A 22,073-nucleotide genomic window follows, 5' to 3' on the forward strand; every position below is an offset into this window, starting at 1 on the left:
TATCCAGAGCCCTTGGAGGATAGAGTCTGGATGACCTTTGTGCAAAATAATGCCTCCTGTATTACAGAGTATGTAGAAAATAAAGTATTGAATATAATAATTACTTCGGCATTGCATAGAGTTGTATGTCCTGTCACAAAATAGTTCCACACCACCATAAAGCTAAGCTTTTGAGTTCTTGGGTGCTTTCTAGTAGGATTTTGTTCAGCGGGTGGGGGTCTACTCTTTTGTCAGCTTTCACTTCCCACTGTTACTGCTTTAGCATCTTTCTCTCATGTGCTAATGTTTGTGTGTAATATATTCTTTAGGATGAGAAGCAAGACTAAGAAGTGTGGCTTGATTGTTTAAAAATGAAGCTATGAGAGTGGGTTGGGGATATTCTATCAACAAAGCACAATGACAGTGGAAAGAAAGAGGGCCTTTTTTTTACTGTTTGTTTCCCTTTGGTCAAATTAGGCAATCTCTTTGAACCCAAGTTTCCTCACCTGTAAAATGCCTCATAGAATTGCCATTAAAGTCAAATAAGCTATACACAAAGCCTCATAGGGTTGTTGCTAGAATTAAATAAGGTCACATATAAAACGCATGAAGCATGTCTCCCAGCACAAAGTAGCTTCCCCTGGCCCCTTCCCTCCCTCCCAAGGGGCCTTTCTTGCTTATTTCCTTGCTTTTGCTGCAGTCCATACAATTGTTAAAGGCAGAAAGCAGAATTACAGATAGTTGAAATATTGTTAGTGTTTTATCTCTTATCCTATGGAATTTTAGAAGATGTAAATATTTTGAAATGTGAAGAAAAACATAGTTTACATACTCAAAAAGTATTGTTGAACTGAATCCCATAATATAATACTTTGTCTTAAAATATTTTGTATAAATATTAACTCATAATTAGACTGGTTTGATTAGTCTTTGCTAATAAGAACTCTTACGTTAGCACATTAAAAATTAGTGCTTTACCCTTCTTGTTAAAAAAAGTGATGGAAACTCATTAAAGAAAAATTATAAAATATAGAAAAGCAGAAAAAAAAAAGACCCAATTCTTAACATCCAAAGATCCATTTCTTTCCAGTATTTTTATGCATAGTGTTTTAAAAACAACATTTGGATACTTTATGTATAATTTCGTGTGCTATTTATATACAGTGTATCTTTTACTTCTTACTTTATTGCCAAATTATTCATAGGCATGCCTTTTAACATCTGCAGAATAATCTAAGTGGACATAATTTATTTAAACATTTCCCTTCAGTTAAACGTCATTTGTTTCCATTTTGTTTCCCCATGACAATGAACACTTTTTCTGTATTTAGTACTCTTTCCTTAGAGACATTCCTAGAAGTGGAATTATAGTATTAAAGGTATAAAGATTTTTTAAGGCTTTGCCAAGTTGGAAAATGGCAATCTCAGAGTTACGATTCTTTTACAGAGGACACCTAGCCGAGCCTCCCTGGCATTTAACTGTCCTGATTCCTCCGTGAATGGCTCAGCCTCCTTTTCCCTGTGGACAGACTCTTACCTGAGGTTGCTCAATTCACTGAGGCCGAGCACAGTGAGCATTCAAATGGCCTGATAACACTTTTTGAACTTGCTTTCTAATATCTATTAAATATCTTTTTTCTAATGAGGGACCTGTGTTGTTGTTATTCTTATTACCAGTATTGTTAGCATTTTAGAAAAGAGCACATGGATGCACAGAGTGAACTCTGCAGGAGAACCAAAGGGAGCACGTCCTTCATTTGTCGTCCCAGAACCTGCACTGCACACTGGCCCCAGATCTGGCTGTGAGCTCCTGACACACTGAATTCACCAACAAGCCCTACTTGATACAGAGTTCCCTGGTTTGGAAGGAAAGATCTGGCAAACCGTGGAACCAAGAAGGCCCAATTATCTGTGTGACTAACACTTCCCCCGCGGACAGTATCACGTATCCTTCAGACAGAACTGCAATTCCGCTGATCCAAGACCAAAACAACAGGAGCAAATATATCCAAATGCAGATCCGGCTTCTGTGGGGGCCTCCATCCGTGACCAGAAATTACTAATGTCTGCGATGGGCAGCACCACATTCTAGGACCACAGGCAAGGGAGGCCCCACAAAACATGGAGCATTAGCCAACGGCAGCCAGGCCAGAAAGCCAGTGGATTAAATCCTACCTAGTAAAATCTTGGTAAGAACCTGCTAGTTATTAGAGAGCTTGCTTATGTAGGCCATCTAAATCTCAAATAGAATACAATACAATATGCTCTGGAGGTAAGGCTGAAACCGAATAGCCAGCATCTGAGGGGAACACCAAATGGCTGAGATCCCAAATCCAATGTAACTGGGAACCTTCTTAAGTTTTCTTCACTAGCCCTGATTTCCCTTTCCCAAACCAAATCTCAGGCCTTTTTAGGGGTCGGGAGAAATGATGTGGCTTTGACTGAGTTCTCCTGGGCTGATGTTCCTACAACAACGACCGAAGTGAGTAGGCAGGGAATTGAGGTTTCACATCAGAACTTTCAAATCAGAACTTCTCTAAGAAGTGTCCACAAAGATTTAGGGGTAAGATATCTAAGAGGCATCTCTTAAAATAGAATATTGTAAACAACTTGCTGTTTCTCAAACATGCCGAGGACACTCATGGGTCTTCCGTACGTGCTGTTTCTTCTGTCTGGAGATGAAATCGCGGAGGTCCGGGTTGGGATCACTCAGGGCCCTGTAAGTCCTTGCAAGGAGTCTGGCTGCTACTGTGAAAGGGGAGGTTGGGAGGACGTGAGCAGACAAATAATGTAATCTGCCTTATTTTATTTTCCCCTCAATTATTTGAGACACATATTGTAAATCTATAGAAAGGTAAAAAATTAGGACGTGAACATCTGTATATCCTTCACCTATTCTCCAATTGCTTACATTTTACTGCATTTGCTTCAGATTCTCTTTCTTTTTTTAAATATATCTTTTATTTTGCTAAATCATTTGAAAATATGTTGCAGATATAAAGACACCACCGCTAACCCTTTAGCGTGCATCATCTAAGAACACGCACATTTTACTATAAAGTCAAATATCATTATCATACCCAGGAAAACATGATTAACTCAGTATTATCTATGTACAGTCTATTTTAAATTCCCCAGTTGTCCCATAACTGTCTGTGGAAAATTATATTTTCCAAAGATGGCCACCACAATTTCTCTCGCCTCTGGAACTTTGTCAGTCCCCTATAAAGAGGTGGAATCTAATTCTCTTCCCTTTGAATGTGAGCAGCCTTCTGTGAAGCAAAAATGATGCTGTGACTTCTGAATCCAAGGCGATTCAGCTTCTACCTCGCTTGCTGTGACACCTGATGGAGCTGGAAAGCCATAGGAATGCCCTGAGGCCCCCCTGCTGTGAGGAAACCCTGAGAAGCCCGTGGAAGCAATCATGTGAAAAAGCCCTGAGACTATACGAAGAGATGCCCGCCAGCCCACAGCTGCTCCTGCTGCCTGGTTTCCCAGCTCCAGTCACCATCTGACTGCAATTCATGAGACACTTGAGGCCAGAACCACCCAGTCCAGCCCTTCTCGAATTCTAACCTCCAGAAACCATGAGATAACAAAATAAAGTTTTTTTAAAACCATTATGTTTTGAGGTATTTTGTTACCCAGCAGTAATAACTAGAAAAATGACTTTCATAGAGTTTTAAAAAAATTCAGGATCCTTAAAATTCATTAAAAATAAATAAAATTAAAATATAAAAAGTGAAGTCTTAAGATTTATAAATTACATTAGGTTATTATGCCTTTTAGCTTCTTTTAAACTAGAACAATCTCCTTCCTTCTTATTTTTTAATGTGATGTCTTTTTGTAAAAGTCTAGGATACTTGTTTTATAGTATATACCAATGTTTAGATTTATGAGATTATTTTTCATGATTAGATTTGTATTAAAAATGTACTGTCAAGAATACAAAAAGGCATTTTTCATTTTTTTTTACCATGGTAAAAATTCATAACACGAAATCTATCCTCTTAGCAAATTTTTATGTGTACAGTACAGCATTGTTAACTATATGCACAATGTTGTATGGCAGATTGCTAGAACTTTCTCATCTTGCATGACTGGAACTCTATCCTCAGTGAACAGCAGCTTCCCATTTTGCCCTCCCCCCAGCCCCTGGTAACCACCATTCTACTTTGATTCTATGAGTTTGAATACTTTCAATACCTCAAACAAGTGGAATCATGCAGTATTTATCCTTTTGTGACTGGCTTATATCACTTAACATAATGTCCTCAAGGTTCATTCATGTCATAGCCTGTGACAGGATTTCCTTCCTTTTTGAAGCTGAATAATATCCATTGTACGTATATACCACATTTTCTTTATTCATTCATCTTTCGATGGACATTTAAGTTGTTTCTACTTCTTAGCCATTGTGAATAATGCTTCAGTGGACACAGGAGAGCAAATATCTCTTCGAGATCCTGTTTTTAATTCTTTTGGATAAATACCCAGGAATAGAATTGCTGGATCATATGGTAGTTTATTTTTAGTTTTTGAGGAACCTTCGTACTGTACCATTTTACAGTCTCTCATTAGGGGTTGCACACTTTGCACACCCACTAGGATGTATGCAAATACCTTGTTCTTCCACAGCCTTGTTAACAGAATATTTTATCAATTTTTTGAATTTTTGTCAATCTAGTGGATAAGAAATGGTATTTCAGTATATTTAACATTGGATTTTTCTTCCTATGAGTGAAACCAAGCATCTTTTAAACAATCTAACGACTTTCAAAAGGATCTCTCTGGATGCCATGTGGGGAGAGAATGAAAGCTCAGTAACACAAACCCACTTGAGTCAAGTGAATTCTGTGATCAGGTACTTCCAGACAACCAGATTTTCCTTTAAATCCAGAGGCTACTACATATGAAGGTGTGGTAAATTAATGCAATGTCATTTACTGAGAACCTACAATGTGCCAAAAACTGCAATAATTGTGATTTTAAGTAGAATAAGATATGATGCTTTCTATCAGGGAATGCATAAACTATTGGATGAGAAAGATAACTTATAAGCAAGTTGTAAGCAAGTTGTGTGAGAGTTATGACCAGATGCTATGAGAACAAAGAGGAGAAACTGGATAGTTGGGGCAAGTCTTCTAAAAAAAGGTGATGGACGAGCTCAGATGTGCTGGATGGCATTCCATCCTGAGGCAACAGCACTTTAAGGCAGAGAATGAATAAGAGGTTGTGTTTAGGGAATTGCAAATTGTTCTGTATGGGTGGAGTGAAAGGTGCATATATGAGATTATTGAAAGAAGAGACCATAAAAGTGGGTAGGAACCAGATTTAATCTTTTTTTCCTAATGAAATTTTCTTTGTATCCTGAAACCTATAGGAAATTATCAAAGGATTAAACGAAGAATAACATAACATCCATTTCTTTAACTTAACATATATTTTCTTAAATTTCTTAATATCCATTCTAATGACTTGAGAGTTTATCAAACTTCTATTTTTCTTAACTGTGGAAATCAGAAAGACTTAATCATGCTCTCTTGCATTCTTAATCTCACAGTGGCAAGTAATTATAATAACATAAGTTAGTTGTGAAGAGCATAACTATTAGAAAAACAGGGCTGATATGGGAGGTAGCAAATGAATGAATTAAAATGTTTTGGCTTTACAAGTTCAAAAGTTTTATCAATTTATGAGTGACATCAACAAGATTTATTGTTTTAAGATAAAAAGTACATAGTTTATTATTCATAGTTCTTTAAAAGTACATTTGACATTTTCTCTTAGCTATAACTGCTTATTACAGCTCTTTTCAAAAGCACTTATTTTTTATTTTTTTTACCCAACATGGAGATGGGCTGCTTTTTCCTAAATAATGGCCAGAAATTTTAAACCATTCATGCTTTTTCCAAGGGCCAGGTGACTGGATCACATTAAGAGGTGATGGGCATCGCATTAAGGCCAATTTAACCAGGAGTGCAGGAGTGGCGTACTGTAGTGCTGGAGGCACTGAACTCGGAGTCAAGAAGGTGGGGCCTCTCAACAGAAAGCTACAGGAGTGACCTGGAGCCTCAAATTAGGTGACTGAATAGATGACCTTTGTGGTTCTTTCCACCTTTAATTATCTATTGCTCCACGTCAGGCATTCATTGTCATTTGCGAAAACGTGCTAAACAGTCAAGGCCACTTAAAAATTTCTTGGATCTCGAATTTTACTTACTTGCAAGCAGAGAATCTGCTAGAATGTAGTTTTATGAAAACCAGGCTTGTTATTATTCACATTTGGATATGCCAAAAGTCAAGTGATGCCCTTAAAACATAACTATCCATGCATTTAGCCAATCATTTAAAAAACACGTAGTGACTTCTTATAGATTCGAAACAGTGATCCAGACACAAAGGGAAACACAAAGATGAAACACACAGAGATCATTCGTACAAGAATGCCCCCTCATATAGGAGAAAAGATGTGTACACCAATAACCATGAGGTGACATGGGTGTTAGATAACGTACGAGATTTGGCGATAGAGAACTGGAACTGAGTAAATATGAAATCTAGCCCTGATATATCACTAACATAAATAATTCCATTTTCCATCCTTCACTCTTAGATAATTCTTTATTATTGCTGTTTTTAATGTAGCATTTAGCATGTGTGTATGTGTGTGTGTGTGCGTGTGTGTGTGTGCGTGCGTGTGTGTGTTCTGGTTCTAAGAGCAATAGATGTTCAATGTAGACATTTTATAAAAATTAGACAAATGAAACAATGAAAATCATCTTCAATCTGTGATCCAGGTTAACCACAGCCAGCATTCTGCTGAATTCCTTCTAGTTTATTTCCATGCTCATATCTAATTTTCTTGTAACCTGCTTTTTTTCACTAAACATATCATGAGTATTTCCCTGTTATTAAACATTATTATACAATGTGTTTTTTAATGGCTGAATGTATTCCATTATGGGGGGAAGATAATTTGTTTTGCCAGTATTCCCTTTCCCCTTTTTTTTGCATTTAAGTTAATTCATTCCTCTGTGAAACATTTTCCTGGCACCTGCTACATGCTGGGAACTCCTCCTAGTGCTGAGGATATAGAGTAAACAAAACACAAGATGGACATACCCTCTTGAAACTTGCATTCTGGAAGCAAGATAGAAAATACAATGATAAATTTGGCCCTACTCAGCAGAGTTAGCTAGTTACACTTTACAAGCTTCAAAATTCATCTTTAGGTCCTCTCCAAAGAGATTCACTTACTCCCAAATCTCCAAGATTAGCTGGAGACCATACATATTCCCACAGGATTCAGACTTAGGTTAGACAGCAACCACAGTGCCTGCCCCTTCCAAGCCTTTGCTGAAAGGATGGCCCTTAGACAGCCACTGCCCAGTCATAGTTTAGAAAGGAGGTTGGGGCGGAGAGGGAGGGGAGGTCACAGGACCCAAGAGCGGCCATTTCATAGTAGGCCAGGACTGATGTTGGCTCACTCAGAAAAATGAGCTGGGCCAAATAGATTCTCTTGCTTGGGAATTTGACCTGAGATAGCACGAGAGGATGAGGCAGTCAGCAAGTGAGAATTGAAACTGAATCTCATATGGAAAATGTCTGATGCACTCACATTGGGCCATGTGTAAGACTAATTAATGAGGGAGTAGAAGCCAAAAACAAGCAGCACTTGTTGAAGCAGGGGAGGAATATATATAGTCAGCAGTAGAAAAAAAGAGACACTCAGACACATGGAAAGCATCTGCTGTGTTCATATGAGAGCACTAAGGCAAGATCAAGATCAGGAACTCTCATTTTTAAGGACCCTAGAGACATCTTGGACTCAGAACATGCTCCAAGTCCTACTGGCCCCGATTGTTCTTCTGGAGTTCCACACACACATTACTTGAGGTAACTGGGTGAGTCTTAGTCTTTACGACCAGAGGAACTCAACAAAAACAAGTCTGTCTACAGAAGAGACAGTTACATATGTGCAGAACAGTACACAAGAATACAAAACTCAGCCCCGTCAAACTCATGAAATAGGCTTTACTTATGCTTTTGATTTGAGAAAGATCTTACCAAGACCCAGATTTCCTTTCCTTTTAGATCTATTGTTTTCTTCTGCCAGGTCGTTAGAAAAGTCAGTTTCTCCTCCTTCATACATGTTAAATAAAAACTAGTAATGAAGCGTCATGTTTGGGCAATGGGATTGTTTTGGAGTTGAAAAAAACATTCTCTGTCACAAGCAAACAGCCGAATAGCAAACCCACAATTACAACGCAGGGTAATAAGCACTTTGAAAGAGCCTGCAGAGGATGCTGTAGGAACACAAGGAGGGAGAAGGGAAGGTTTCGTGAGGAAGGTGACCCTTAAACTAAATTTTAAAGAATAAACAGGAGTTACCTCTATTTTATACTCCAGTTCAAGCTAGAGTTCCCTGGTCACTAAGAAAAATGTTTATTCTCTGACTTTTTAAAATCTTACTGCAGATTTCGGCTCATTTTCAATTCTGATACTGTGATCATACGTCCAGAATTTCTAAGTTTTTGCTAATTTTTGATTAGTAAAATTATTTCTCTGTTCTCTTCCTCTGCAGAATTTCCCAAATTTTCCTGATCATAAGTCACCTCAAGCTCAGGATAAGTATGCAGATCTCAACAACTGTCCCATGGAGATTCTGATGCATTAAGTCTGGATTTTTTTTTTTTAAAGATTGGCACCTGAGCTAATATCTGTTGCCAATATTTTCTTTTTTTTCTTCTTCATCTCCATAAAGCCCTCCAGTACATGGTTGTATATTCTAGTTGTGCTGTGTGGGACGCCACCTCAGCATGGCTTGATGAATGGTGCCATGTCCATGCCCAGGATCCAAACCAGTGAAACCCTAGGCCGCCAAAGCAGAGTGCCTGAACTTAACCACTCGGCCATGGGGGCCAACCCCTGGATTTTTTTTAATCGAGTGTTGCAAGTAGTACTCATTCTTAGGCATGTTCAGGAATCATTTTTCTACTATGCAAAGTTGTCGTTATTACTATCATTTATTTACTTTTCAATAGAGGGTGTTCTGTTAACAAAGTGCTTTCTAGGATTAGTAAGTAAGAAAAGAAAGAAACATAAAATTTCCAATTAGGAAAAAATGTTTCCTTTTATTTAATTTTTCTTTGATTTTTTTTTATTGTGGTAACATTGGTTTATAACATTATATAAATTTCAGATGTGCATAATTATATTTTGATTTCTGTGTAGATTACATCACGTTCACCACTCAAAGACTAATGATAATCCATCACCACACACATGCGCCTAATCGCCTATTTAGTCCTCCTCCCTCCCCTTCCCCTCTGATAACCACCAATCTAATCTCTGATTCTATAAGATTGTTTGTTGTTGTTTTTATCTTCTGCTTATGAGTGAGATCATATGGTATTTGACTTTCTCCCTCTGACTTATTTCACTCAGCATAATACCCTCAAGGTCCATCCATGTTGTCAAAAATGGCCAGCTTTCATCATTTCTTAGAGGTGGGTAGTATTCCATTGTGTTATACACCACATCTTCTTTATCCATTCATCCCTCACTGGGCACCTAGTTTGCTTCCAAGTCCTGGCTATTGTGCATAATGCTGAGATGAACATAGGGGTGCATGTATCTTTACGCATTCATGTTTTCATGATCTTTGGATAAATACCCAGGAGTGGAATAGCTGGATCATATGGGAGTTCTAGTCTTAACTTTTTGAGGAATCTCCATACTGTTTTCCATAGTGGCTGCACCAGTTTGCACTCCCACCAGCAGTGTACGAGGGTTCCCTTCTCTCCATATCCTCCCCAACACTTGTTTTCCTATCTTGTTAATTATAGCCATTCTGACAGGAGTGAGGTGATATCTCATTGTAGTTTTGATTTACATTTCCCTGATAATGATGTTGCACATCCTTTCATGTGCCTGTTGGCCATCTGTATATCTTCTTTGGAAAAATGTCTGTTCAAATCTTTTGCCCAGTTTTTAATTGGATTGTTAGTTTTTTTGTTGTTGAGATGTATGAGTTCTTAGTATATTTTGGATGTTAACCCCTTATCAGATATACGGTTTGCCAATATCTTTTCCCAAGTTTCAGGTTGTCTTTTTGTTTTGTTGATGGTTTCCTTTGCTCTGCAGAAGCTTTTTAGTTTGATGTAGTCCCATTGTTTACTTTTTCTATTGTTTCCCTTGCATGTTCAGACATGATACTTAAAAATATGCTGCTAAGACCAATGTCAAAGAGCATACTGCCTATGTTTTCTTCTAGAAGTTTCATGGTTTCAGGTCTTACATTTGAGTCTTTAATTCAATTTAAGTTAATTTTTGTGCATGGTGTAAGATAATGGTCTACTTCCATTTTTTTGCATGTGACTGTCCAGTTTTCCCACCATCATTTATTGAAGAGACTCTCCTTTCTCCATTGTATGTTCTTGACTCCCTTGTCAAAAATTAGCTGTCCATAGATGTGTGGGTTTATTCCTAGGCTCTCAATTCTGTTCCATTGATCTGTGTGTCTGTTTTTGTGCTAGCACCGTGCTGTTTTGACTACTATAGCTTTGTAATATATTTTGAAATCAGAGAGTGTGATGCCTCCAGCTTTGTTCTTTTTTCTCAGGATTCCTTTGACTATTTGAGGTCTTTTGTTGTTCCATATAAATTTTAAGATTCTTTGTTGTATTTCTGTGAAAAATGGCATTGGAACTTTGAGAGAGATTGCATTGAATCTGTAAATTGCTTTATGAAGTAAGGACATTTTAATAATGTTAATTCCTCCAATCCAAGAGCATAGAATATCTTTCCATTCCTTTGTGTCTTCTATTTCTTTTGACAATGTTTTATAGCTTTCAATGTATAGGTCTTTCACCTCTTTGGTTGTTTATTCCTAGGTATTTTATCCTTTTTGTTGCAATTGTAAATGAGATTGTATTCCTAATTTCTCTTTCTGCTCCTTCATTGTTAATGTATAGTAATGTAACTGATTTTTGTATGTTGATATTGTATTCTGCAACTTTACTGTATTCATTTATTATTTATAAAAGTTTTTTAGTGGATTCTTTAGGGTTTTCCATATATAAAATCATGTCATCTGCAAATAGTGACAGTTTCTCTTCTTCCTTTCCAATCTGGATCCTTTTTATTTCTTTTTCCTGCTGGATTGCTCTGGCTAGGACATCCAATACTATGAGGAGGCCCAGGACAGTTGGCTGCAAGGTCTAATAGCACATTCCTGTTGCAGTTTTTCTGTTAGTGAATTGTTTTTTTTTTTAGATGAATTTTATAGATAAGCACACATAACCCCTACAAATGTAAATTATACTTTTTAAAAATAATTTGTGTGGGTTGATTTCTATTTATACAGGCTATTTCCTTGTGTGAATGTTGTTGTTTACTTTCATTGTAATCCTCTTATGTTTTACTCCCAGTTTAACACACTCAATCTGTTCACATCCATGTTTGAATTTCCTTTAATTAGAGAAACACAATTTAGATTTAGCTTTCAGGGATTTGAAGAGGAGGGGGATGGAGGGGATGGTGGATACATGCATTATCAAATTAAGAAAAATAGAGACAAAAAGTACTTAATAAAATATTGGATAAAGGGATTAGCTCCTGTTTGTATGGGATTTTAACAGTTTGATGAGCAAACTATAGTATTGCTATACTTCAAGGATTTGCTCCACTTGAATTCCAAGGAAGTGTGGTAAGAGCGTGATTCTCATGGCAATCCATGAATCTTTTGGATTAATAAGTAAAGCAAGCACTGCCATTATTATCAGACATGTTGGAGGGAGGCACGCATTCCACAGATATAAACTGTTAAGATCAATACCTCGAGTTTGTTTATTGAACGAGGGCACGAGCAAAGACTCAGAACACTATGTAATTAGAAATAAGAACATTGGAGCAGGAAGGTGACATTTTTCTTCACAGCAATAGAAGATAATACATCTCCCACAAGAGGGACAATCGTGTCTAAACCAGAACTATTTCATTCGTCACACCAGTCAAGTATTACCACATCTTCCTAAGATAGGGGGAACTGGAAACTCCTGTTACAATGGACAGTATACTCTTACTAGTTCCTTTTGTATAAGTATATATGTCACATTTTATAGGGTTCTATTTATTGAGGACAGGTGCAGTCATTGTCCACAAATCTTTTTTGTCCTCTTCATAAGTATCAGTTCTTAGTACCCCTCTACATATTACTTTATATGGGTATGTAAAGTAAGTAGATTCTGACTATTTTTAAAAGTATATTTGAGGGTACTCTGTAGCACTCTGAATTGATCAAGAATATTTGTGTGTGGGTGTATTACATGTGTGTGTAGAAATTTTGTGCTTGTGTGTCTATAGCTAACAGTGACTCTAGGATAATTCTAGTGGCTCTCTCCCCTGGTATATCCACAAGGTAACTTTCATTACTCTCCTGAATCGATCAACAAACACTTCAGGGTCTGTTCTTCTTTCTGACAGGCTCCAAAACCTGATTCAGTACACTGAGAGAGAGTGACCATTCTGGAGGGGCAGAATCAAATCACCAAAGACCATGAAACTAATAATTATAAACAGAATATCATCCATTAGTTTAAAACGGGGAATTGTAAATTATAAAGGTTCTGAAATATTAGAATCTGTACAAGTAGAGGGTGGTCTTCTTATGGTAGTCAGGTTGTATGGGAAGTATTCATCAATGGAAAGAAGATTTATAAAACTGTATAACAAATGACTATCCTAGGTTCTTAAGGTCAACATATTCTTTTCCTATAGTAGGATCTATATAGGAAAGCAAACTATCATCAGGAAGTTGCTGGTTGAGTTTAGAATCAGAAAAAGAATTAGAAGAATTGAATTCTTAGTGGTCCCAGGCTCAGAAAGCCTGATGGGCCCACCTCCCAACTGCTTTAAACCTCAAAGTCTATTAATCAAAACCCCTGCATCCGACCTACATCAGAGGTGTCTAGGCCTGCGACATTGGAAATACTCATTTGGAGATGGCCAAGGTTTTTCTGTCTCTTAGACAGTGCTAATATTTATCTTTGTAACTCTTTATTAGTATTAAATTTACTTGGTTGGCACTTTTCTTTAGCAATGAGAAACACTTTGGTAACCATAGACTATTTCAGGCCAGAGAGTTATTCTGTGGAAGGAGTCTAGTTCCCTTTGCTGTGATCTATTCTAGTTTAACTCTGAGAGGCACTTGGTTGCAGCCGTCTCTCACCCTCACACTGGCAAAAAGTTATTGTGTCACCTGGATATTATGTTGACATATAGGAAGAAAAATTTAAAAATGTATTAATTAAAATCTTGCTTATATTTTCATTTTCAACTCAAGGGTATTTGAATATATTTAAGTGTCATAGATATATTTCTAATACATATCTACCTTTTTGGAGCAAACAACAACCTTATTTAGCATTCTCAGAAAACGGCACTTCCAATTGAGACCTGAGGTATTACTTAAGCTTACAATGGCTATCTTTTAAATCCACTATAATGAAAATTCATATCTTTCCTGCAGCTAATCTCTACTTTGATTCCATCAAGGTTTTCTCACTCTCATTCTGACCTAAAAAAAGCAGATCTTGTGTTACATCTCTTGCATGCCTCACTGCACCTGGACCTTTCTTAATTTTAAGACAAACTTTATCCAAACACTTAATTTTGGGATGGAGAATTTGCGGGAAACAGATCACTACTCCTTACTCTGTTCTGCAAGGCCAACATCACTAATAATGACAGCAGACTTCTCTTGGGTCAGACTTGGGCTGAGTCTAGAAGTGGGCTTCTCAACCACAAATCTCCAGGGAGCTACAGCTGAATCCAAAAATTGGAGCTGGAATGCTAGATGAAGTTAATTTGGATTCCTTGCCTTTCTTATGATGTTTAAGATCTGTCGTTTATTTCGAATCCTAGCGTTTATCTGAAAGCAATTGTCTATAGGAAGTTTTCTGAATGAGGAAAGAACAAGTTTTGTGAACAAGTTTTTTTCTCCCCTTTATTCCTTGTGAATCTCCTCATCAAGACAAAATTGCCAGATATTATTGATAAAGGCCTGAAAAGTAGCAAGGTTTGGTAAATACTTAAAGAGTTTGTTGAGTTAGTTTAATCCAAATTAGTACCCAACATTAACACAAGCTTTCCTACAAGACTTTTTTAAATTAAAAAAAAAGTTTTTTTAATTAGTGAAAAATAAAATATTTCTTATAAACCTATTGTACATGAATGATCTAATTTTGAATTTCTTCCATGTTAAATGAAACTAATTTGATCTAGAAAGTTCTTAAGCCTCAAAGCAGCTATTGGTCAAAAGAATCAAATAGATGATTATCTGTTCACAGCCCTATTGCTCTACGATGAAAGGAAATGTAAAACATCAGAATTTTATATATTACAGATTAAAGGGTCTTAAAATTATTGGTGAATATATTAGCATTTTAACTATGTCTTCAGTTCATAATCAAGCATTGGTTTAACTCTTTTGCCTATGGCAGAATTGAGAAAAAAGAGAAGAAAGCCATATGAGATGATTCCAGATATTTCCATTTGGAGAGAATAGATAAGTTAGAAGAATCAGATTAATTCTGATATATAAATCAGAATTATTTATATTTTGGGATATGAAGGTTGATAAACTTCTGAAAGGCTAAATGCCATACTCCCCAAACCATCCTGATTATTGGATACACACGCTAATTTTGCCCAAGATGAGTTACTCTTACATGTATCTCATTTTCTAGGAGCTGAGAAATAGATGCAGTTATTGAACACACGTAGATGATGAAAAATACCTGCAATTTTATTTGCAAGACTTGTAAAATGAAGGTCAAGAGAAGAGTCGTCCAAAATTTATTCTCTTTGTCCTTATCTTATCCAACTTGTATGCTGATATAATTTTATTCACATTTGGAAAATTACATTTTTTTCATCTTGAATATTGCTAATGCCAGGGGCAAACTCATACATCTCCTGATATATAAACCTAGCTTTACTTTACCTTAGTGATTTTCAGAAGGGAAATAAAATCCTTTCTTTTCCTTATAAACTTTACTTCAATTAGTTCTTTCTCTACACGACTTTATAATACTTGCCTCAAGCATACATACGTACAAATGGTTCCTAGTGGAGCTGGCACGCAAGCATTAGGAGGTAAGGGAGGACGAGCAGCAGCCCTTTACACAGGCCGCTCTGCTCCAGCTGGGGACCCAGCAAGACCAGCTCTAACATGAGTTTACCCAGAGTGACCATGTTTGCTCATCTAACTCTTCTCCTATTTTGCTTATTCTTTTACTTTAAATAGGACAAAAAGAATAGTAGAGGCAATAGTCACCCAAATGAAAAAACAGGTCCCTAGTGGGAATAAGAAAGTTTTATAGTTGAAAATCTGATTCTCCATAACAGCAAGAATCTCTGAATTCTGATCACTTTCCAAAGCAGAGGAGGGTCTCCGGGGGCACTTCCGTGGCTCTGCCGCGAGTTCCTCATGTCATCGCTACTTGCAGCATAAGTTTGCCCCATTTCTAGGTGTGGTTCCATTAGATCTTTACCAGTTTGAGAGCTGGAACTTCATCTTGATTTGGCTGCTAACTACCCAAACCCTCGCCTCTTTGTCAGCTCAAGTTTCATCCTCCCTATCATTTTGCATTATTTATTTGGAGAATAACTCAAAAGTACTTACTGGGTTGAGGACCACAGTGAAGAAAAGTTCACCTCCTTGGATACTCTTGTCCAGCTCCTTAGGGCCTCCTGGATATTCTTTGTAGAATATTGTGTGCGTGAAAAGCCCGCAGGTTTGTCTTGGAAGAACCTGAATGACGAATGAACAAGTAAGGAAAAAGTTCATTTCAACCATTAATTTGTTGAAACTTAGCTTTTTTTTCTGATGAAGATGATCCATAAGCTGGTGTCATTATTCAGCTCTTAACTAAGGCCCAGAAAATCGTTCATGCTCTGGGAAAACAAGGATGACATCAGTACAGAACGAATACTGATGAAAGTGGAAGAAATATTTTAAAACTAAGATAGACTTTAAATTACTATAACCACTTATCTATTTTAAATCTGCAAGTCAGTACTCCTATTATGAAGCCTAGTATATTGCAGCATCTTAAATAAAAAAGAAGTAAAAATGAGACTTTAAACATACTGGAATTATCTGTGTTGCACTGTAATTCTAGAAGGCAAAAGTTTTAAGGATAACACTTTCTGCCAAATTCTACACATGCAGCAGAAAATGAAGTGAGTTATTAACCTAATGTGATTGGTAGGAAATGACATTTTAAATTAGACCAAATATTTGAGACACAAATCATATTGTCTGCTCTAGTCTGAAAGGATTACTTCAGGCTGTAGGAATTGCTCCAAATTCTAAGTCTGAAGCCTGCCAGTTCCAAAACTGAGAAAGAGATTATGCATTTGGTTAGCAGTTTTCATAAAGTGTCACAAACAAAATGACCAAAGGTCACTTAGTAAAAAGTCTTCTTTTTATCCTTTGTATGTGAAGGCCATTATTTGCTTCAATTATACACATTTGTGATAAGGACTTTTTTTTTTTTTTTACAAATTCTTACAGCTTTCCTGGTAAAATATTAGTGCAATTATAAAAGAAAGTGTGAACTGAAGCTATGCAAAATGGTGCAATCGTCAGCTAAATGTTCCACCATTACGTCTTTATGCCCTGCATTTGTTACAATACATTTGAAGTAGCAGAAAATTAATCAATATAATTTGGAAAGCTACAAATTTAACAGAATCTTACACAGGCAGGTCTTCTGTTTATTGTCCTAAGCAAATTGATCCTCATTTTTTCTGTCTTGAGTCTTAAAAGCATGTGTGGTTCAGTAAGTGCTTTCAAAATATTACCCGTACAGGACTTCCCATGCTTTGCAACTCTCTACAAATATACTAGTTCTTTTTCTTTAATATGAACATGTATTATACTAAATTTCAATTTAGTCCTTGGAGCATTTTCTTACAAAACATAATTCTCAGCTCAATCAATACATCATACATTGCTGTGTAAATCAAAGCTTTATATATCCTATTTATTTTGGTAAAGTGGTAAAAGTTATATCCTTAGAAGCTATTATATCTTGATGAAATAGTTAAGAGAACTTCAGTTTAATTGTAGAGTATTAGCTCTGATGTCATCTCTGTTTAAAAGCACTATATGTTCTCATAATGTATGTACAACATCAATGACAAAAAAATAACTAACTGCAAAGGTACTGTAACTGAATTAAATATGTTCCCTAACAATTCATGGAAATGTAGTTTCTTGGAAATTAAAGTTTATGTAGTGTTTATTCATTTACTTAACAAATACTTATTCTAAAGTCTGTGCAAATCCAGGTGGGAGAACTCTTGTAGGATTTAAGGTGTATCGGGGAAAGAGAAATACCCAAATGCTAAGTAATGAAATGTCCAAATGTGATTAAATACCAGGTTAGTTTTAGGTTTCAAAAGTGCATGATTCTGAATCACTTTTAGGCTTCAGTTTGAATATTTTGCTTGAAAAGCTCTGGAAACATACAGAACCATCTTTGGGACTTGATGGCCCAGCTGATTCTATGTAAAATGGAGAGAAAAGGGAAAAGAAATTTGAGTTTTGTCTATTTCTCAAATTATTTGAATTTGAACAGAGGGAAGAAGAAGTGCCAGGCTTTACCTGGCAGCTCTGGGGAAGATCACACCTGCCGAGAGGATGCGAGTCACCACCAGCCCTCGGATGGGCAGTGGACCACCACAGGGCGTTGAGGAGATAATCAGAGTGTGATAGGGTCATATTTCATTGCCTTGCTCCCTGAACGCAATGCTACAGGACACTGAACATGTTCCCTGAAGCAGCTCTCTTATGTTAGAGAAGGAATGAGAGAGATTTGGGGCATTCTGCTGTGGACTGCCCTCTAGAACTGGTTCTGGGTGTAAAACATTGTCAAATTCAAACTTCAAGACATTGATGAGTCCCTGAAACCCTTATAGCTGTTGACAATAACTGGAACATGGTTATGAAAACCAAAGTCAACAAGGATCTTGGCCAATGGGACTCAAAGCCAATATCCCGTATGTAAGGCCTACACCTGGAGCAATTGCCAACAAATACTTCTGTGAGCTACCAGTAAAGACCACCCAGGAGGCTGCCAGCAGCGTTAATGGGTGTCTCTACCACTGGACATCTCCATTAGAAACAGTTAAGTAGATAATCAGGATCTGTAGTCTAACTGCTTGAGAGAGATTAGATAGGTCTCTGGCTGTCCCCAGAGAGTCACATTTAAGGACCAGGGGATAGGGTAGAGAGCCCTGGTTTTCTATCAGCTCCTTACTGAATGAAGATCAAAAGTGCCCAGTAGATAATGCAATAGGACTGGAAGCTCAGAGACTCTGGTTAGGGCTCAAACACCTTGAAATGTACTAGGCTTTTATGTCCCTAGTGGAGTCACAAGACGATGTGTTACAGGAATTCAGAGGAGAATAAGATCAGAGTACACCTGAGTTAAGTGCTGCGCTGCTATACGCCAAGGTGCTTTATGTTAAATTACATGAGATAAGGGACTCGATATTGAAGAATGAAGGGAACAGGAACAGGTAGAGAGTGGCCAGTCTTTCAAGGTGGAAATGATGACAAAGACATGGACGTAGCAATACTGTTGGAGACCTTTTTGGCTGGAGTGAGTCGGTTTTAGCTACAGGGAAGTAGAAGATAGAAAGGTAGACTTAGTCCAAACTGTATTCAGGTCCCTGAAGAACAGGTTAAGGAGTAGGAAAACAACCGGAAGTTATCAAGGTCAGGAAGGCCAAGATGAAGGCAGCATTTTAGGAAAATTAAAAGGTTGGCACTGTCTATGGGAGAGATGGCAGTGGTGGTGGATGGAAGATATAAATAGACAAAGTAGGAGCCAGCACCACAGTTTATACATGAAAGTCATGGCAGTGAATTAGGCTGTGGGAAAGGAAGAGAAATAAAAAAGTATTATAAAGGAATTATTGATGGAATGTAGAGACTGACTGGACACGGGGGTTCAGTGTGATGTTTGAATTTCAGAACTGAATTAGGGATAGCAGGATCAGTGGCTGGTTTGAAGGGAAGTTTATGAGTTTCATTGAGGGCCTTATGAGTTTGATTTGTGAATAGATCATAAAAAAACCAAAGTTGCCCTCAGCTCATACAACAATGTATGGGTGTGATGTAAGTAAGGGTCGCTCCTCAGATCCCTGCTCTTTTCCCCCATGCGGTGTCTCCCGAGGAGGGCATATTTGCCCATGTGGCCTCAACTTGCACTTCCATTTGGATGACTCGAGCCCTGTCCTCTCTCTCTTACTGCATAATCAACTGCCTGCTGAACATTTCTCACTTGAAGAGCCCACAAAGCAAATATGGAGAGTTTCCATGGATTGCTGCAAAAGTGGAACCACAGGGGCATTCAGTCAAAACAGGAAATGTGTTAGAGTCTTTATTACCTGCAAAATTCATGCATTTATAATACAGGTAAAACAGTTTTCAGAAGAAATGAAAAAGGAACATATCCCATGGGACATGTCCAAGGAAGTTTTCTGGCAGTACAGAGAGAAACAGAAACAGAGGAGAACAACATTGGCTAAAGCCCCTAAAGACTTGAATTCTATTCTACTAAGACTGCATAAGATTTAAAAATGACAAGAGATTATTGAATGTTTTTAAATTATAATAAAACCAAGTCTTCTAAACTCTCTCTAGTCAATAGGTGTTAGTTTTACATACTAAATAACTTTTTGAAGAAATGATGGCTTCCATAAATTATCTGCAAGCGAGCTGTAATATTTCCTTAGTATTTTAACATCAGTGCCTGCTTAACAGCAGGAGTGGCAGTAAAAAATGTTTTTAAGTTATATTTGAAGAATTGAAAAGAAGTGACTTTAATGAAAACATCCTTTGCTTAGATATGACAAGTATGCTTGCTGCAGCATGGAGCTTTTCCTACAGTGAAGCTTTAACATTCTGCTCTTCCCTTTTGTTCTTCCTTCAAATGAGGAATGTAAGTCTGGCAGAATCAGTTGCACCCTGTGCCTACTGGAGGAAGCTCACCATGATGTTTTTGTGGATGAAGCCCCTCCGGTATCTAGCTGGCTTCAGATGTGGATATTCTTCAGTGCTGGTGATTCTAATATTCCAGACCTTCTTCCAGGCCTCGTAAAGCTGAACGTGCACAGGGTAGACGCCTGAATGGTGAGGGGCCACGGCGTAGCCCATGTCAGTGGGAATGCCATGTTCCTAAGACCAAGCAAATGTTAGTTAGAATGTGGGAAGATATATCTTGATCCTGTTTTTACTTCAGGATTTTCAGATGTACTATAAATACATTTGTTTAAGCCCATCATTACTTGATTGTATGGTAAAATTAAAGTGATAAATATTAAGGCCGCTGGACTTCATGAAGCCTGGTAGCCATTGCACCAGTCTTGATGTATAATTTGAAAGAGTCTGCATTCAGTGCATCCTGTCATAGTCACGTGTTTTAGTCTCATATTTCAATAAGTTAAATGACAAACACTTGCTACAAACAACACTCAGTGCTCCCCACAAAATAAAACTAACCTTTATTAGAAGGATAGACACATTCCGAGTTCACTAGACCTCATAACAGGATCTTATTTTGCTTGTTGCCCAGTTTCTACCAAGTCTGCCGCATTTCTATTGGTCCCTTAGCATGTGGGACAGTAAAAGACAATGTTCCTTGCCTTGGGAGAATCACACACCTTCATTTAGAAACTGTGGTAAAATTTTATGGAGTAATTTTCTTTCAAGTCAGAGCCCTGATTATGGTGAAAGTAGAAGGTACTGAAAGAGCCAAATAATGCGGAAACTTAGTTGATCGGAAATCAAGCTTTTGTACATAAACTGAGTCCAGTTTAAAAAAATAGTTTCGAAACACACACACACAATTTTCTTCTATTCAGCTGGTCCTGACTAGGTCTATAAATTCCAAAAATAAATCTACGCGACATATGGATTATTTGGAGGGGGTTTGGGACAACTTTGTGTAATCGTGATTGTTCTTCATTTGAGGTGGCTTATTAATACAGTATCTTTGGTATAAAAGATGAAACGTGGAAAATTGCACAAGCATAAAAGATGAAATGTGTGTTTTGTAGAAAGAACACCCCTGGCTTCAGTAGTAGACTTGTATTTTTTCTCCTGAATGATATTTTGTTTTTCTATCTGTATTTTGCAATTGCTATATAGTCTTCAAAAGCTCCACCTAAATGGGCTTCCTTTGAGTCAGTCATGGCTTTTCTTCCTGCCAAAGAGCAATTTCACATCCTGAGAACCACAGCAGCAGGCTGCTAAATGCACTGCGTCGTCAAAACAGGCTACAAAGGGATAGGGAAGAAGCGGAAGAGGTATGGCCAGCTTTGTTTCTCCTAAATAGTAACAGGAGGTGAAGGAAGGGTAGGAAGCGCCTGAACACAGAAGGAAAATAGGTTGCCAGTGGTTGGTCATTACCTAAGTGTCTGTCAGACTCCTTCACACAGTGCAAAAGGCCCTCAAAATTTGGTCCCAACCTGCCTACATAGCCTCATCTCCTCTCAGCATTCATCCTCCACACCCCCAGTTCCCGATGCTTCCCTTCGTGTCTCTGCTGTATACTGCACACATTGTCTCCCCAATTGGAATATTCTTTTCCTCTTATCTTGTAAACTTTGTTCACCATTCAAAACTCAATTCAGTCAGGCGTAGTCGAGGATGCTGGAAAGGGGAGCTGTCACACTGTTGCTGTGACAAAGAGGGTGAGTGGTATTAGAGGTGGAGTGGACCATAGCTGTGTTTTTGAAGGGTGAGAGGGAAAGTTTGATGTCCCTCATTTCATTTGCATCTTTGTGGAAATTACCATAACTATGCAATTATCATTACATCATTTAGAATTTCACTATAAATTGAATGGAAATATCTCATTTTTTTTTTTACTGGTTTTTAAAATCTCAAATTAAAGCAATTTTTTCAACTAAGAATCATTTACCAACACACACTTCATGATAGAAAAGGTCAGTGAAGTATTCCTCTAAAGTAGTTTAAGAATAGGGCTGCAGTGATCATGGACCAGATG

At 37.5% G+C, this 22,073-nt stretch overlaps 1 protein-coding gene across 2 annotated transcripts in view; it reads right to left on the minus strand.

Annotated features, from left to right (window-relative positions):
• Window positions 1-22,073, minus strand: part of LOC103557484 (N-deacetylase and N-sulfotransferase 3) — a 161,505-nt gene that overhangs the window by 62,300 nt on the left and 77,132 nt on the right. For both annotated transcript variants that reach the window (XM_008530026.2, XM_070609237.1), the window contains exons 5-6: window positions 20,054-20,239; window positions 15,671-15,799 (exon numbers count right to left, since the gene is read on the minus strand). In XM_008530026.2, coding sequence (XP_008528248.1) covers window positions 15,671-15,799; window positions 20,054-20,239 — 315 coding nt within the window. The remainder of the gene's footprint in view (window positions 1-15,670; window positions 15,800-20,053; window positions 20,240-22,073) is intronic.

Source organism: Equus przewalskii, chromosome 2, assembly GCF_037783145.1.
Source record: "Equus przewalskii isolate Varuska chromosome 2, EquPr2, whole genome shotgun sequence".
In the NCBI taxonomy this organism is placed as follows: domain Eukaryota; kingdom Metazoa; phylum Chordata; class Mammalia; order Perissodactyla; family Equidae; genus Equus; species Equus przewalskii.